Genomic DNA, 20,139 nt, shown 5'->3' on the forward strand with positions numbered 1-20,139 from the left:
GCAACATTTTTCATCTGTTATGAATTGTTTAAAGGTGCACACGAAAACAATTCCGTAATTATTTAACTTACTATTTAAACTTATTAAAACATAAATAGCTAGAAATATCATTAGTCTTAAACCCATCAAGACTCGCTGGAACATTAAAATCCTCTTCTACTTCCAGATCAATTTTTATCTTCCGGCAGCCCTCCTTATCGTCTGTGACCAACATCTTCACCTTGCCGTTCAACACCTTCCTCTGGATCAACAGTGCTTGCCTTGTCATGGTCATCATGATCATCCTCTACTTCACGCTCAAAGTGCAGAGGAAGACCAATCAGAACGCAGACGAAGTTCATCAGCAATCATTAGGCGATGTGGTGCTCCTTTCCATAGGAGCTGTCTGCCAGCAAGGTAAATGAACTGTGGGAATCCGTTCCTGCCCTGAAGCACGAACTAAAGTGTACCGTTTGTGAAGAACTGCTCTCGGGTTCTAGAGAAAATTCGCTGAAGATTACTCGGAAGTTTCGTATCTTCTCTAGAACTCATCTTCACCACAATCGCTCAAGATGAGGAAGACAATAGACCTTGACAGAATCTTCTCCATAAATCAACTAGTGTTCACCCAAGATAACCTCTTCATTTCGTTTCCTGTACATGCAAGTGACATCAGCTCACAAAAGATTTTAATTTCCCCCGTAACTCAACCGAGTATTAACCCTAAATAACGTCTTCACTTCATTCCATGAAGATGGGAGCGGCATTAACTCACAAAAGATTTTCATCTTCTCCATAACTCGTCTAACTCTAACTCGAAAGAAGCTCTTCACTTCAAGATTAGGGTGAAGATAGCTATCGAAGAAGAATTTAATCTTCCCTATAAATCAACTGCGTCTTAACGGAGTATTAGTTCTTCACTTCGTTCCCTGAAGATGAGAGTGTGCCTTAAAAACCTTTGTAATCTTCACCACAACTCACCTCGCCGTAACCCGACAGAACGTTTTCACTTCATTCGCAGAAAATTGGAGTGACGTCAACTCCCCAAAGATTTGAATAATCTCCGTAACTCAACTGGATGTTAAACCAAGAGAACTTCTTCACTTCGTTCTCTGAAGATGAGAGTGATGTTAGCTCATCAAAGAGTTGGTGTTTTAAGTGCACTTTATGCACAGTAAGGCTAATCGGGACTGGACCTACAGTTTAAAGTGGGATCAGAACCACTATGTGCCTCCACCGGGTATCGAACCCGGGACCCCTTGATTACAAGACGACGACGCAAAGTCACCAAAGATTTTAATCTTCTCCGTAACTCAACTAGGTGTTAACCGAATATAATCTCTTCAATTAAATTACAAGGGATGATAGTTGAAACTTCTAGTTGTGTTAAAAAATCATATGGTATATAAATCGACAGCAGAGTTGTTGTTCTTATCACAGTGATGTGTGAATATTTCTTCTCATGTTTTTATTGTGTTGCATTGTATATATGCATTCTGTTTTGCTTCTGAAAGCGTAGAAGTCCAGCACGTAGAAAGTATTCCATAATTCACATTAAATCCTCTCCGGGGGAGGGGAATGTAGTCCCCTCTTCAGAAGTCACAGTCCGCATGGTCTAAACTCATTTGCCTTTGATCCTGAATATTACAAAATAATATGCATACGCAAGTGTGCTGGTAACCAATCTTATTGTTGTGGCACTTTATTTTCTGACGGGTTTGCTACAACTTGAGATAATTTGAAAGTTGTTCATTGCATAATTGCACCTCTAATGAAGACAGTTGATTCAAATAATGGTACCAGTTAGATATGCCGGAGACACCTTTAACTCGTATATTTTCAAATAAAAATCATTTCTACTTACCTCATATGCATAGCGGAACATTTTTCAACTTGGGATTACTTTTTTTCAATGGAAAAAGCGTTATTCTTAACATTATAAGTATTTATTGGTCGTTGCCAATTGGCGGCCAAATCTTGACTCACGTTGTCTATCGTCAGCTGATATGCAGTATCGTCAGCTGATGTGCAGTGTTTCCAAACCTATGAACCTATAAATGCCGCACAAGCTATTCACAAAACGTTTTGAATCGAAAATTGTTCCACAAACCATTCACGGAAAGTTAGGTTTGGTTCAGTTAGGTTAGGAAAATTTAGAGAAATAAATTTAAACAAAAAAAAAATAACTTTCACTACACTTAAATGTATTGCATGCTATGAACCTATAAATGCCGCACAAGCTAGTCACAAAACGTTTTTAATCGAAAATTGTTCCATTTCTTCCTTCACGATTCCATGTTCAATTAAAAAATCTCGTGGGTCTTCAATATCCGAGAACATTTTCACAACGCAACCTTGACACGTCATCCTGTCAAACTACCGCGTGGTTGCTACACTGACAGAGGGTTACATAACCGAACGCACGGAACATTTGATTCACGTAGTCGACGGCAATGGTGGCACGAGCTACCGTGCAACGGAGATGCATGAATGATGAAAAATACCTTACTTACAGGCCAAATAAGTTGCACGATTCGAAAAAACAATTTTCCCGGCTTCAGAAAGTCCACAAGAACTCAATTCAGTAAGTACTTTCTCGTCTTTTCTGCTATAAATTTCAAGAAATGTGTTTCCGGCTTATCTAATCGTTACCCAAATAATAATTATTGAAATACGGTATATAATTTATTCCAGGTATTCCTTCCTAATAGGTGGTATCAATCAAATTTCGAAAATAATAATTTATTCTTTTTTCGTAGGTTCTGTAGTGGAGCCATCTGGTGTCTCCGCTAGAATAGTCTTCTACTTCCTGTTCGTGCTGTCGGTGTTTCTGTACACGTCGTACTCTGCGAGCATTGTTGCCCTTCTGCAGACTCCCAGCAATTCCATAAAGACTCTGGAGCAACTGGCGAAGAGTCCGTTGAGAGCTGGGATGATGGACGTCGCCTACAATCACGCCTTCTTTGCCGTAAGTCCTATTCAAAGCTTATATTGGAGTATGAGGCTGTGTCCAAAAGGTTCTAGATCGTGCTTGAAGCAAACTTACTTCGAGAATGGTTCAGTATTCATGCTTGGAACTGGAAGAGCAGTTCAGTATTCATGCTTGGAACTGGAAGCGAAAATCTTTCGAATTCCACTTCGACTGCAGCGCCAAATACGATCAGTGGATAAATTGTTTACACATTGTTTTTCCCCGCGTTATAAAACTTATTTTTCATCATAATAGAACTACAAGCGAGAGCTGGCTGACGTTCGATTGTCATGATTTCAAACAAGAGAACAAGTGTGCAATGTCCCGTACTGCATGCTTCCGCTCAATTGCTCATTCGATTGGCGCTTTCGAACAGCACTAGGTGACGTCATTTCCGTCAAGACCGTATACTTCAAGCCTGCTTCTTGGACCTTTCGGACAGATCCTAAGTGGTGTCAGTGGTGCATTTCTGGATCATTTGAGGCACCCCCTCTGATTTATGGGGGGGGTGAAGGAAGCCTTGATAAAAGTTCTGTTGGGGAAATAAAATTACATTCCATCTCACTGTTTTACAAAGTTGATGCGTACAAAATATTGGCGCATCTTGAGCTGGTCCTAACGCTGGAAAATCCCATTCCTGTGTAATTTTAAGCGTAATTACATACATGCCAAACCTCTGACGGAAATGGAACTTATATTTACTTACCAAGAAAAGGAAAGATGAAACTAAACAGAATTCACTGCGCCTCTTAAACTAAAACCTTTGTCAGAAAGGTTCTAGGACTGGTGTAAAAAATGGTCTTTTATCCTGTCAAAGAAGTCCCCTCCGCTATCTATACACAGCTACCAGCGTCTCTATAGGTCTCGGAAGCAAGCAGAAAAGGCCTCTTCTGGGATGCTTCTTAGCATATCTGCCTTCAGAATTGCTGGAATATCTTGATGTCGGTTCCCTATCAGCAGGAAAAACACAGGAAAACAGATCGGGTGGATATGAAGGATGTGGAAGAGCAGTGATATGATGTATGGTCAGATATTCCTGTACCGATACAGCAGTATGGGCTTGGCATTATCATGCAAGAGGAACCATTGATAACACGCATCCCTATTCAATTTCGGTACATCCGATATCATGCGAACATTAACACCATGGTCTTCTCGAATCAGGTTCCTCATGTGTTCTATATATTTCAGTGGTAAGTTCTGTTGAATCCAACAATGAAACCCCGCCCTCCTGAAACATTATATAATTATAAATAATGGAAATGAAATACTCTTGGTCCAACATTAGAATGAAGTTCTGCAGCCTTACGAAAATGTCCTATCCTAAACTGTTAGTCTTCGTTCAGTTCGTACAGGAATTGGTATGTACCAAGTAACCTACCAAAATACCAGGAAGAGTCAAGTACCAGCTTTCAGCACACGAGCCCTGAAGGCAGTGTGGCCAGCGTAAAGAAAGTTATGGTGAAAATGCGGATAATTTTTTACTTCCCCTCGTATGTCATATTTCTACTCTTCTTCTCCAGTCTACATCCAACCCCTACGCCCGCCACATCTACGACAAGAAGATAATCGTCTCGAAGAAGAAGAACAACATTTTTCAGATGGAAGAGGGCATCGCCCATCTGAGGAAGGGGATGTTCGCTTTTCTCACTTACTTCGGCAACGCCTACAAGCAGATCGAGGACACGTTCGACGACCACGAGAAATGTGGTCTCATGGAGGTCAACGTCTACCCTGACTTGGACCTCGCTTGGGCCATCACGAAAGGGTCCCCTTACAAGGATATGATCACCGTTTGGTAAGTCAGTCACGAGGTGGGCGTGTGTGTGTTTTTTAGTCTATAGCTTTTTTACTCTCCCTTCCTCTCCCTTCATCTTCCTCCTTCTCTCTCTCTCTCTCTCTCTCTCTCTCTCTCTCTCTCTCTCTTTCTCTCTTTATCTATAGGGTGGCGCATATTGTATCCACCAATATAAGTTGGCAACCCTGTTGGAACGCAGGTGCGCATGCGCAGAAGTTTCCCATGCTTAGGCAGTTGCAAGTCTTGCAATTAGTCTGCCATGGAACGTTGGCCGTTTCAGACACGAATCGTGGCAGTAGAGGCGTTCATCCGAACGGTCCCATTCAGGAGACGCAGGAGACACTGCGACGAAGACCCAATGAGGGTCGTCATCAACCAGTCGCCAATGGGTCAGACAATAGAGTGCAGAAACAGAAGTCTTCAGGTCGAAGGATTCTCTGGCGCCCTAATGCTTCCCAGTGCGGTACCTCCTGAACGTTCCATGGCAGACTAATTGCGAGACTTGCAACTGCCTAAGCATGGGAAACTTGTGCGCATGCGCACCTGCGTTCAGACAGGGTTGCCAACTTATATTAGTAGATACAATATGCGCCACCCTGTAAGTCTTTCCCTTTCTCCTTCGGTGCCTATCTGCACATCTCTTTCTCTTCTTCTTCTTCTTCTCTCTCTCTCTCTCTCTCTCTCTTTCTCTCTCTTCTCTATCTCCCCCCTCTCTGTGTATGTGTGTGTGTCCCATCTAATCCATGAGCCAGGACCTCAAATTTAGGCGATCGGTACCAATCGGGGGGATGGGTTTTCATGTTTTTTATAAAAGGTGTGGATGCCTGGAACTGGAAAATGTGTGATAGCATCTCATAACTCTTTGCTTTTTATATAATATTATTGAATAAGCAACCATAGCCGTCATATCTTTTATAAATAACATATAATTAGATCACAATATTTCAATAAATAAATGTAATTTCAACAGACTCATTAAATTCAATATTATTTTATAATAATTATAATTATTTAGTGTAATAATATTAATATAATCCTTATAAGAATAATAAAACTTTATTATATTTCTTGTATACTGACATTAAATGCATAAGTTTCACTTACAATTTTCAATTATAATGGTGGCTAAATCTTAAATACGCATAAATGTTATAATTTAACATAAACAAAATTTTATTATTTACATTCATCATCATCATCTCCTGAATAGGAGTCATCACTCAGTGATTTTCATATGTGGGTAGTCTGCACTTGTTAGTGCACCTATGTTATTTAGACAAAAGACCCAATTTGGCAGTTTGCAGTTTCTAATGGATTGGTTGGTTGATTGATTTGGTGTTTCAAGTCCACTTTATGTGCATTAAGGCCAATTGGGACTGGACCTACAGTTTAAAGTGTGATCCGAACCACTATGTGCCTCTACCGGGTATCGAACCCGGAACCTCTTACTTACAAGGCGATGACGCTACCACTGCCCCATCGAGGAGGCAGTTCCTAATGGAGTTGCAAGCTAGTAGAACTAACACAGTTTGAGGTGAGGGCTGCCACTCCATCACCAGCTGCTCTGCTCCATTGTGTTATTTCAATGTCCACATTCTCCCACTTGGACTACTTGTGCATGGATCATTCAGAAGACATCTCTTGATTATAGCGGCTTGATAATCGCACGTTAAGCATGTTCCTTGAGACAGTTCCTCCAAGGTGTAAGTTGATAAATCTCTATCTCACCCTTCTAATAGACCTCACAAAAGATTGACTCCCTAATTTTACTCTCTGAATAAGAACCATACCATCAATTGCTGTGAATGAGCTCAGGGGGATAACATTTTTCTTCAAGTATGTCTCTAAAGCCCATTATAACGGTTCTAAGAGAAAACCCATTGAAGATTCCGATTCTGTGCTGTCACAATAATTCGACCAAATAGTGCATTGTCTGATAATTGACCTGACATTACTATCCACTGTCTTCTTCTTGAATCAACAGAGGAACAGAAAGAACTAGACGAGGACCATGTTTATGCAACTGAAAGAACATTCAGAGAACAGATACAGCAGAGTATGGATTGGTACAGGTAACAGAAAGACCCTACAGTCGCTTGAACCAATGCTCACATGATGTGCGCCACTATAGAGTAATGTGTGTATAATTAGAACAGCTCAGAAACGGACAGGTCACAGCAGTAACTCACCTCTAGTATGGTGTGTGATCTCGAACGATACACATCTGTGTGGCATGGACTCGATGGGGTGATCGGAGAGAGCTTGGGGGATTCCTCGCCACTCTTCACTTTGGGAAATCAGCTCTAGAAGAGTTGAGAGAGGTGCCATTCTACCTACAATGTGTCTGCCAAGTGCATCCCACACATTCTCTATATGGGATTTACGTCCAGTAATCATGCTGGCCACTCCATACTCTCGATTCCTCGTCCTCTGGCACATTGTGTGTGCAATAACGGAACTCCGTGAGGACGAGCAAGTAGTGTAATTGATGCTACCACCATTTCGAGAAAGTATGAACCCCCCTCATGCAGATTTGGCTACACTTAAAACAAGCTCAACATGCCCATATGAGCTTTTTGCTCAAGTGTGGAACCCCGTCTAATCCAAGATTTTTGTAAAAATGCCCTCGGGAATTTCCTGAGAAAGTATGACCCCCCTCAGATTGATTTGCCTACACTTATAAAAGGCACTTCTGTGAGATTGTTGTCCATAAACCTGTCAAAAATATGCCCCTCTTGATATCTTTTTTGCCCACACCTAAAACTACGCCAAACGTATTAACACACACACACCCACCCACCCACACCCACACACACACACACCCACCCACATACACACCCACACCCACCCACACCCACCCACATACACACCCACACCCACCCACACCCACTCACATACACACCCACACCCACCCACACCCACCCACATACACACCCACACACACCCACACCCACCCACACATATTTACTTCCGGTCCACTTGTGGCCTATTTCTGGTTTATTTATATTGCATCATGTTTTGCAACAAATTATTACCCAATATTATGCATTAGACGTGTTGTTTTCTGATTGGTTGGTTATGACATAATGTGATGATGTGTTATATTCTGATTGGCTTATTGTTTCAGATGCTTTCAATGCGGTCCGTGCTTAGGCTATATAAAGAGATTTTCCATTGCATATCAGCCAGTATTGTGAGAGTTGTTGAAGAGTAAGGGTGTGTTGTTCCAGTGCTGCTCATATTTTTTTAAACACAAAAATATTGCAAATTTATATAAATTGAATTACAAATCTATTTGATTTAATAGACAGAATTTTTGACAACCTGTCATAGGTTTATTAAGTATAGAGTTTTGATTTGCACCGCAAGAAATTTTATATAAATACCAAAGCCAAAAATATTAACACACATACACATATACACACACAAAATATACAAAGCACACTGCTGAACCCAACTGATATTTTTTATTAAGCATAGAATTTTGATTTGGACCCCAGGAAATCTTATATAATAAACAACAACAAAAATGCCTAATCAAAAATATTGTAATCAATGCAATAAGATTATATCCACCCCCAATTGGGCTAAGCATCAAAAGATTTGTAATCCAGACAAATGCAGAACTCCCACAAAAATATGCCCTAAATGCCATAGAAAATATAATCTGGAATATTTCACATATAAACATAAAGGTACTTGCTCTGCACAGTCATCAACATTGCCCCTACAACCATCTACATCTGGTCTGAAAAGGAAGCATGAAACACCTGTTAATGCTTCACCGGCAAAGCAGCCAGGCTATGAACCCATCCATAGCAGTTTTAATGGCCAATTAAGGGATCACCGGTTTGTATCAGAGCCAAGATGTGGTATTAAGAATTTTTTGAACAGTGTAAATCCTGATGTGCAGGCAATTCTAAATGCACAAAATGGCTCTTATAAGCTATCTCTCAAATTGTTTACACAATATAAGAAATCAAATGGCACAAAATTTACACAGCCCCACATAACAGAAACTGTACCGGTATATTCAAATGCAAATTCAGACAAAATAATAAGCAGTTTGATAGATCAATTAAATATTAAACACTCTGAATTTGCAGCAAAAGAGTCTGGATGGAGCCTATGCGGATCTTCACACAGGCTCTATGTTAATATTTCTGAATTCAGCCCATTACAAGGTTCCACTTATGTGCCTTTACCTGCCAATATTAAAAACAAACAAGCCGTGGTTAATATAAAAAATAATGATGAAAAATGCTTTTTGTGGTGTATTTTAGCTGCTTTGTATCCAGTTTCAAGGAATCCTGAGAGAATAACTTATTATAAACAACATGAAAATGATTTTGATGAGGCAATGGAGGGTTTAGAATATCCAATGTCTGTTCAGAATATTGATAAATTTGAAAAAAAGGCCAGGCACATCAATGGCAAACAATTATCTATTAATGTATTTACTTGTTCTACTGGCCGTGACAATTGCTTGATAGATCCTCTCAGAATCAGTACACTTGATGATGAATCTGCTATTCCGATTGATCTGCTCTTAATTGAAAAGGATGGCACAAATCATTACACTCTGATACATAATCTTGAAGCTTTAGTCAGAACACAACTAGACAAAACTCATAGAATATTCAAGTTGTGCAGAAGATGTTTGTCTGTATTTGATGGTCAAAAAATGGTGAAAGGGGTTCGGGAAGAGAATGCAGAAATTGCTAAAAACAAGTTAATTGAGCATCTGAAATACTGTGGCAACCATAAACCTGTTCATATGGAGATGCCAATGCCAAGTGAAAATGCAAAATTCTAAAAGTTTGAAGCCTTGTTGGAACACCCAGCATATATAGTCTGTGATTTTGAATCAAATCTCAAACCCCTTGCATTTTGCAGCCCAGATCCTCATGAACCTTCAATTACATCATATCAATTACATGAACCTTCCAGCTTTTATTATGTGGTTGTACAGGGTGGTGTTGTTAGTAAAGAATATTTATACATGGGAGCAGATGCCATCAAAGAATTTGCAGATAGAATAGAAAATGAGTGCCATGACATAGCATCTAATGTCCTATTAAAATCAAAACCTATGTTGCCTTTAACAGAGAAACAGATTGAAGATTTCAACAATGCAGAATTTTCAGATGCAAATATCAAGGTGAAACACCATTCCCATACAGATGGTAAATTCTTAATGGCCCTGTGTAATAGCTGCAATATTCAGATCCAGAGACCAAAATTTGTTCCTATATTTTGCCATGGTGCATCCAATTATGATTTTCATCATTTGATCAGGTACGAGGGGTTTGACAAGCAGAATTTAAATATTTTAGCTGAAAATGATGAGAAATATATTGCCATTAACAAAATAATTAAAGTTAATGGTGTTTCTATTCACTTAAGATTTCTTGATTCCTACAGAATTTTATCGGCTAGCCTGGCTACACTGGCCACTCAATTATCTGATGATCAATTCAAAATCACATGTGCTTTGTTTCCAAATCAGGACCTGAAATTAATTAGGCGGAAGGGTGTATATCCATATGATTATGTTACAGATTTTTCTAAATTTGATGAGTGTTCTCTGCCACCACAACAAGAGTTTTACAGCAAAATCAGAGCATCTGGAATCACTGATGATGATTATCACCATGCCCAATTGATGTGGAACAATTTAAAATGCAAGACATTTGGTGATTATCACAAGGCATATTTAAAACTTGATGTGACCCTCTTAGCTGATATATTGCAGGCATTTAGAAAATCTTCCATGCAAAATTATAAGCTGGATCCAATGTATTTTTACAGTGCTCCGGGCCTAGCATGGTCTGCAATGTTTTTAAACACTAAAATGCAATTGGATCTGATCCAGGATCAAGATATGTATCTGTTTATGGAACAATGTATTAGAGGAGGCATGGTGCAATGTTCTCAGAGATATGCCAGAGCAAATAACAAATATATTCCTGATTATGATCCAGCACTGCCATCAAATTATATACTGCATGTAGATGCAAACAGCCTCTATGGTTATGCTATGATGAAAAAACTGCCATATGCAGGGCTTGAATGGGTTGAAGATTTTAACATTGAAGATCTTAAGAATTTTGATGACAGTAATTATGGCCTGTTCTTAGAGGTTGATCTGACAATTCCAGATAATTTACACAACACATTTTCTGATCTGCCCCCAATTCCTGAGGTTAAGTGTTCACCTGGCTCTAAACAGAAGAAATTGATGATGACTCTAGAGCCGAAACAGGATTATGTCATATATTACAAAAACCTCCAGTTCCTGATGAAACATGGTGTTCAAGTGACCAAAGTTGGAAAAGTTTTGAGGTTCAGGCACTCAAGATGGTTGAAGCCATATATTGATACAAACACAGAGCTTCGAACATCTGCAATGAGCCAATTTGATAAGACCTTGTTTAAATTGATGGTCAATTCAGTGTATGGCAAAACAATTGAAAATGTCAGAAAACATATTGATGTTAAAATAATTACTGACCCCAGCCGGAGCAAAAAATTGATTGCAAAGCCTAATTTCAATTATAGAAGAATTTATGATGAAAATATGGCACTTTTCAACATGAAAAAAAACAAATAATAAATTTGATAAGCCTATTTATGTAGGGGCTGTGATATTGGAATTGGCCAAATTACATATGTTAAAATTGTATTATGATGTGTTGAAGCCTTTTTATAAGGATCGTGTAAAACTGATGTACATGGACACAGATAGTTTTGTTCTTGATATTCAAACAGAAGATGTTTATCAAGATATGGCACAGCCTGAATTGTTTAAATATTTTGATACCAGTGAACATTCAAAAATTCACCCCCACAACAAAAAGGTGCCTGGCAAGTTAAAAGATGAGACACTTGGTGATGTTATTGTGGCATTTGCTGGGTTAAGAGCCAAGATGTACAGTTTTGAAACATGTAGTGGTGCTGTTGCCAAAAAGGCCAAGGGCATTGGCAGAGTAACTGTTGACAAAGAGCTTGAATTTGAGGATTACAAAAATTGTCTCAAATCATGTAGCACAATCAGAACATCAGAAAATAGAATTCAGAGTGTGGATCACTTATTGACTAGCAATATTGTAAGAAAAGTGGCTCTGGACCCACATGATGATAAGAGATGCATTTTATCATGTGGCATACATACTCTACCATGGGGGCATTGTGATTTGAAAAATGGCAATCAATGCCCAATTACAGAGCATGATTTGAAATAAATAAACATGCCTATGAACTTATTTGGGTTCAAAAAACAGGCTATTATGGAGCTGCCAACACCACAACCCTCTTCTGATATAATATCTAAACTAAGTGCTTTGTTAATTATTCATCTGAACAGCATACTTACAGATGTTGATGATGAAACAGGTAAAACATTGTACATATTTAACAATAATTTAAATCATTACCAATTACCTGTAGGTGGTCAATTGCAATTTATTACAACCCCTGAGGGTGATGTCAAGATTTCAGTAGGGAGAAATATTTATAGAATTAAGCACTCAAACATGATTTCTGGCACTGTATATACAGTTTCTGCTGGTGACTGCTTATATATTGAGGTCCCTGGATCCTATGACAAGCTTATACCCTTTTTTATAGAATTAAGAATCAGATATTCAATAATAAATAACCACTAAAACAAAAATGCCTAATGATATATTTGGCCATACAAGACATGAAGATCACAGTGATGAGATTCTGATGCTTGATGTCAGAGTCAAGAAATTAAGAAGTGATTTACAAGCTTTACAAACCACACTCAATGCCAGTCTTCAATTAGAAATTACAAATTTACAATCACAATGCATGGACCCTCTTCTTAAAATTGACTCAGAACTCAAAGTGCTGCTTCAGAAATATACTGACCTGGCCACATTGGATAATTTTCAAAGTTTAGAAGAAGCTGTAGCATCTCTTCAAGCCAAATTTAAGACCCAGGCCACCAACTCTGAGCAATTGAAACAGCAATTGGAAGAGCAGATAAATAATGTCCAGACACAGCTCCAAACAATTGTCAAAAGCATAAAATCACAAGAAGATTTTGATCTAGTGATTTCCACTCTAAAAGAACAGATTCAATCACTCCAAATACCTAATCTGGACCCTCTGAACAATGCCATAGCCGAGGTTAAAGAAAAAATTGAGACACTTGAAAATTTTATGAACAACTTGCCATCTTCTGATGCTTTGAGTGCAATAACTCGGAGTGTTGCCAACATTAAGCTGCAACTTGAAACATATGAAGATTTTGGAAAAATTCAAAGTACCATAACCCATCTTGAGGGTACAATAGCAGCAGTGCAAAGTGATTTGACAAATATACAAGAATCTCTAGAATCCCGCCTGCCTGGTATTGTAGACACACTTGTCAGTGTCCAGCAACAGATCACAAAGCTTGAAAACCTCAACACTGAATCTGAGCTATCTCATTTTCATCACTTGATCGATGATATCCAAACAAAACTTGAAATTTTACAACAATCAACACCCACTCAGGCAGATATAGCCCTGCTCCAAAATGCTATGCAAAATGTGGCTGATGCTTCTGAATTAAATAATGTGAAATTGGCACTTGAATCTTTGCAAAATACTGTAACAAATCTTCCTACAACACAGGAACTTAAAAATATTAAGAGAGCTGTGAATCGCATATTGAAATCAGAAGATATCAAGAATATCCAGACAGAGATCAAACAACTTACTCAGACAGTGGCCACTCTACCAACTAATCAACATATTAATGAACTGCATGCCCTGTTTGAGGATATCAGAAGACAGGTCCATGATCTTACTGCTCAAAATTCAAAATTGGCAGTTATTGAAAATTTGCAACAAATTGTAGCTAATATCAAGCAACAGCTAGGGACCATGGAATCCAATCAAGCAAATGCCCTGTCTGTTTTTGCCACCCAGCTACAAGAAATTGTGCAACAATACAAGAAACTTGTTGTGGACATAAAAATCAAGCCAAGCCATGATGATGTTGTTAGGACCATCAATGAGCATCTTGAATCTGTAACAAGCAGATTGCTTACAGCAGAAAAAGAAATAACAGGCATAATTGAGAATCCAAAACATACAGTAATTCTTGAATTGTACAGCATCCCCAACAAAGAATATGATTCACCATTTACACCAGGTGGCAAAATATATATGCTGTCCCCTGCACAATTTTATTACCAGTTTTTTGTTGGGGGCACACTTAGACCAATCAAGATCAAATATTGGCTTCAACCACAGGCACACCACTACCCTACCTTATCAATAACAAATGCTGATAACACCAGTGTAGAGTTAGAGGATTTTACAGACCCCAATACATTATAAACAGCCTATGCTGAAGATGATGGCTCTCTGGAATTTAAAATACAAATAGGGGACAAATTATATTTAGAAAATCCTGTAGTATCAGCTGCTGAACACCCCATAGTTGCAATATTCTTGTTTACATATTATGTCTAGAGAAATTATTGTTGATGAATTACACAGACAAGCCAGACATAATTATAAGAGACTGCCAGTAGTTACAAAAGGCATAGATGATTTATGGCAGAGCGACTTGATTGAGATGGCAAGTGGACAGCTGAAAAACTTAGACAAAATCAACAAGGGCTACAAATATCTACTCACTGTCATAGACACATTTTCAAAATTTGCCTGGGCTGTGCCACTCAAATCCAAGACTGGAAAATGTGTTACAGAAGCCATCAGGACAATCATCAATCAGAGTGGAAGATCACCGCGCTATTTGCAAACAGATAATGGCAAAGAATTTTATAATTCTGGTTCCAACAATTTATTAAAAGCCAGTCAATAAAACATTAATCGAGTTACAGTGATCTCAAAGCCTCAATTGTAGAGAGATTCAACAAAACCCTAAAAAATCTTATGTATAAACAATTTACACTTCAAGGTAATTATAAATGGATTAATATTCTTCCAGAACTTCTACATAAATATAACAAGTCGGTCCATTCCACAATCAACATGAAACCCTCTGAAGTAACTTCATCTGATGAGCAAAAATTGATCAGGACTGTTAATTATCCTAGATACCAGCCAACAACAAGAAGGGCCAAATACAGGGTGGGTGATCAAGTAAGAATCAGCAAATATAAGCACTTATTCAAAAGAGGCTTTACAAGAAACTGGAGCACTGAATTATTTACAGTGGTTCAAGTTAAACCTGGGACCCTTAACACATATATAATAAAAGATCACCGAGGAGAAATTCTCAAAGGCAGATTCTATGAAGAAGAACTCAACAAAACTAAACAGCCTGACACATATCTCATAGAAAAAATCATCCGCAGAAAAGGCAACAAGTTATTTGTCAAATGGCTAGGACTTCCAGAACACAGCTGGATCGATGCAGACAAAGTGATAATATGAGCACCTGGGATGTTATAAAAAGGTTGCCAGAACCTGAACAGCAGATTAAGAGAAATGGCAAGTTGCTGCCTGAAAATATTAGATGTCTTATTGTTGGGCCATCAGCTTGTGGTAAAACTACACTAATGATTGATAATTTTTTATTGGCACCCAACTGGTTAGACTGGAAAAACAGGCACTTGTATGTTTTCTCTAAGAGCTTGGAACAATTAAAATATCAGCAGCTGATGAAACTATATGATGGATTGGATATAGCCACTTTTGAATCAGATGTTAAGGCACTTCATGAATGTCTCGATAATTCTGTTGTTGTGTTTGATGACATTATACTGGATAATCAAAACAAGGTTAGAAATTTCTTTACACAGGGCCGACACAAAAACATTGATTGCTTCTACCTGGCACAGACTTTTTCTAAAATACCGAAGCAGCTGATCCGAGACAACAGCAATTTTATATGTGTGTTTCATCAAGATCATACCAACCTCAAACACATACATGATGAATATGTAGGTGGGGACTTGAGCTACAATGATTTTTCCAAGTTTTGCAGTAGGTGCTGGAACCAGGACAGTTATGGGTTTGTCACAATTGATATGACAAGAAAACCCAATAGTGGCAAATCCAGAAATAAAATCAACAATTTTCTAGACATTGAAACATATATAAATAACCATGAAAAGGCCAATCATTGATGATCTTAAATTAAGAGATTATCTTGTAAAAAGATTTAAGGAATGGAAATCACAGAACCGAGGAATTTATGAACAACACAAACAAACAGAACAGCCTATCATTGATGCTATTAGTGAATTAGGTAAAAATATCAAAACTGTTACAGAGCAAAATCAAAATTTGATCACAGAGCTTGTGCCTGTAGCTGCAAGGAACATATTAGATTATCCAATCACCCCACTTTCCAGTATTCATACACCTAGTCCTGTTGCTCCTCGAAGAATTGAAGCTACTCTAGATCCTATTGAATTGGGTTTTCTAGCTCGAAAATATTTAAGCACACCTAAAGACAATAAAGATGAGGTCTTTGGCTTACATGCTGACACAGAGCGTGATGGTAGCATCATACATAGAATTGGCAATTTCAGAGTAACATTTATGGGAGATGATATAATTGTATATTCAGAATCTCATCTTGGACAAAGAGGTGGTTTTGTTAAATATCCCGGCACACCTGGGTTGTGGGAACTGATGACTAGGAAAAGACCTGGCAGCTATACAGATCAAGACTATGAGCACTTCAAAGAAATATTAATAAAATCAGATGCTCTATACCAAAACAATGATCCCACACAAAAAAGAGTCAAGTCTAGCAGTGGAGCAAAATATAACAACTTAATCAAGCCCATATGGTCACAAATTAAGACTGGCAGTGGAATCAAACAATACAACACCCTGCCTAAAGAATTTGTCTGGGTTGATGATGTCAGGAAACTTGTAGATAGGCTATTGGTGATAGCTGGGGAGGAAAATGCTGGCAACCACAATTTTTACAATGAAAAGGTTGGAATTATGGACATGATAAGCACAAAATTGTCTAATTTTATAGTGAATGACACTAAGGGGATTGGATATCTTATAAAAATTATTAATACTCTACCACCTAAATTCTGGAATATTTCTGAGGGCCGGGGGGTTGGTTAATGACATTATAAACAAGCTGCCATTTGAACTACACATTCCAGGCTATCAGTATTGTGGCCCAGGCACAAAATTGGAGCATAGATTAAACAGAGGGGATCCTGGTGTTAATCCCCTAGATGCTGCTTGTAGAGACCATGACATAGCATACAACACACATTCTGATCTTGGCAAGAGACATGTTGCAGACAAGAAATTAGAAGAGGCTGCATTTGGTAGATTTGTAAGCAAAGATGCTTCTTTGAGTGAAAAAATAGCCACATTCGGGACCACCATAGCTATGAACACCAAACAAAAACTGGGGTGGGGGCTGTGTATATAATAAACCTAGAATGAAAGCCAAGGGTGTTATGTATCAAACACCTTATGCAGGTCTTAAATCTCTTAAAACTATTGATAGTCTTTTAACCAAAAAGCAGCGCAAGAAAAAAAGCTCTTGTATTGCCAAGGGCCATGGTATGAAATTGTTGCTTAGTACCCCCCAATTAAAAAAATTACAACAATCCAGGAAAAAATCACATGTGGGGGATTCATATTTACTATCCCAGCCATCTTAGCAGCACTTGGGGCTGTTGGGAGCTTGGCTGGGGGATCAGCTGCCATAGCAAAAACAGTAATAGATGCCAAGAAAAATAGGGCAGAATTAGATGAATTGAAGCGCCATAACCTGGCCATGGAGAAACAAGGCAAAGGTGTTAAGAGAGCCATGAATAAGTTTAAAAAAAACAAGAGCCGCTTACAAACCAAGATATTGAAGCTTTAATCAAGCCACTGGGCATCAAAAATTTTAGAGGTGTGTACATGTCTGATTCTTTGCCAGAGCAACCACTCAACAAAGAGTGTGGCATTGTTAATTTGGATAAGTACAAAAATCAGGGCACTCACTGGATTTGTTATCTTAAATATTTAAACAATGAGGCATTTGTGTTTGATTCATTTGGAGGTGTTCCACCTGAAAATTTAATAAAATATCTAAAATCAGTTAATCTTTATTACAATAATGCCCGTGTTCAAAATTTCAGAGATGTTAATTGTGGACATATGTGTTTATCTGTTCTCAGATATATGTCTCAAATAAATAAACCATCAATTGAAAATTTTCAAAAAGCCTTGTGGTATCTGAAACATCATGGGGGTATTCCATCTCACCAGCCAAAATTCAATATTGAAACTCAAATTACATGATGATATAGTGTATCCCAAAACAATAGCTCTCAGAGCATTTTATGGCATGTACTTGATCCCTAATATTACACACCACAATAACAAAATTGCAGTAGGGGATCAAAAAATTGTCATCACTCCAGGGCAGTATAATCTGTCCACTCTAAATGCTCAATTACCCAGAGGTATAGTATTAACTCAAAATTCTGTCACTCACAGAGTACAGATTGTATCTGCTACAGAAACAGTGGATCTGGGTACTATAGGAGAGCTGTTAGGCTTTGAGAACAACACAAAACTTGAACCAGCCATCAAACACACTGCTATTAATATACCTAAATTCTTAGCCATAGAGACTCTGAATATTCACTGTAATGTGGCCGAGGGTATGATCACCAAATCAAATGGCATAGGCACCCACAAACAAACTGGCATCATTGCAACATTTAAACCTAATTCTGAATTTATGGAGCCAATCATCTACACTCCATCCCCAACATTATATTTTCCTGTGTGCCATAATAGAATAGATAACATTGAGTTGATGGTCACTAATGAAAAAGAAGAATTAGTTGATTTTGCTGGAGCCACAACAACTGCTATCATAGAGATTAATATTTAAATAAAAATACATACAAAAAAATGGAAAATATTGAGAGTTATGAGCTACAATCATTCCCCCCAAACAGGAGGACTTTTGCAAATTTAAATGAACCCAACACAGAAATTGAGGTTGATCTTGATGTAGGGGATGGCTTTATACACCCCCACAGAGCAGATCTATACATCAAATTTGATGTTGTAAAGCTCGATGGAACAGATTATCCGGCAAATTCAAATATAAGATTGGTAGACAATTTTGTGCCGCATCTGTTCTCTGAAATTGAGATCAGAAAGCATGGTGTTGTTATAAACAGAGTGGATTATCCCGGCATTACCTCCACAGCTTTGGCCACACTAAAATTATCCAAAACCGAGGCATCATACTACAAAATAGGTGGATTTGAGGCTGGTGATAAAATTATATCTAAGAGCCACACAGTGCTGTTCCCTATGCGCCTGTTGCCAGGATTCTTCTCAGATTACAAAGATATTATGTGGAAGGGTGGTTTAAGAATTACATTTAGAAGAGCTGCCAATGATAATAATGCTTTGATGAGGTACAGCACATTAAACTCTACAGGGGAAGCTATGCCCAATACCCTACCTGATGAAGGCAAATGCATTATTCAGACTATGGAGCTAAGAATCCCAGTTGTTGAATATGAGGCCAGTTATGCTCTTAAATACAAAGCAGATATAATAAAAAATCCACAGGTTCCTTTACAATTTTATACATATCAATGTGTACAGAAGCCTGCAACTGGTACTTATTATGAGTTTGATGCTACAAATTCATTCTCCAGTATACAATACGACATGCCGGATTTTGTGGTGGTTCTGTTTCAGACTGGAAGACACAATAATCAGGAAAAAAATTCAAGTAGATTTGATAACTGCAACATCAAGAACATATATCTTAAAAATGGCAGAAATGAGGTATTCCCTAGAGAAAATTATAATTTAGACATGTCCAAGGATGATTTCCTTAAATTATATGAAGCATTTACAGCATACAAAAGGGTCACTACTGGCAATACTGACATGTATTACACACCAGATGAATTCAAAGCACAGAGACCCATGTTTGTAATCAACACTTCAAAAAGAAAACAAGTTGTGGTTAATGATAGGACAAATATTAAAATTATCTGTGAATTCCATGAGGTATTACCTGATGACACCATATGTAGTGTTATTCTCATAGGGGAAAAATCATATGTTTATGATGTAAGAAATGAGAGAGTCACAGAACAATTCTAGAAGAGCTCTGCACAATACATTGTTTTAATAATAGATAAACAAATTGAACCTGGTATCCAATTGAACTTAAACCGGAAATGGACCGGAAATAAATATGTGTGGGTGTGTGTGGGTGTGGGTGGGTGTGGGTGTGGCTCTTATGAGCATCTTGGCTTAGTTTTAAGTGTAGCCAAAAAAAAATATCAAGAGGGGCATATTTTTGACAGGTTTATGGACAACAATCTCACAGAAGTGCCTTTTATAAGTGTAGGCAAATCAATCTGAGGGGGGTCATACTTTCTCAGGA

At 38.2% G+C, this 20,139-nt stretch overlaps 1 protein-coding gene across 1 annotated transcript in view; it reads left to right on the top strand.

The window, feature by feature from the left end:
- The window catches only part of LOC145979003 (ionotropic receptor 84a-like), a 34,792-nt gene that overhangs the window by 6,288 nt on the left and 8,365 nt on the right, over nt 1–20,139 (top strand). Inside the window, exons 3-5 of the mRNA XM_083112062.1 lie at nt 167–396; nt 2,739–2,947; nt 4,474–4,748. Of these exons, the coding sequence (XP_082968188.1) occupies nt 167–396; nt 2,739–2,947; nt 4,474–4,748 (714 nt within the window). The remainder of the gene's footprint in view (nt 1–166; nt 397–2,738; nt 2,948–4,473; nt 4,749–20,139) is intronic.

The sequence above is a fragment of the Lepisma saccharinum genome, chromosome 25, assembly GCF_977018435.1.
Source record: "Lepisma saccharinum chromosome 25, izLepSacc3.1, whole genome shotgun sequence".
Lineage (NCBI taxonomy): Eukaryota > Metazoa > Arthropoda > Insecta > Zygentoma > Lepismatidae > Lepisma > Lepisma saccharinum.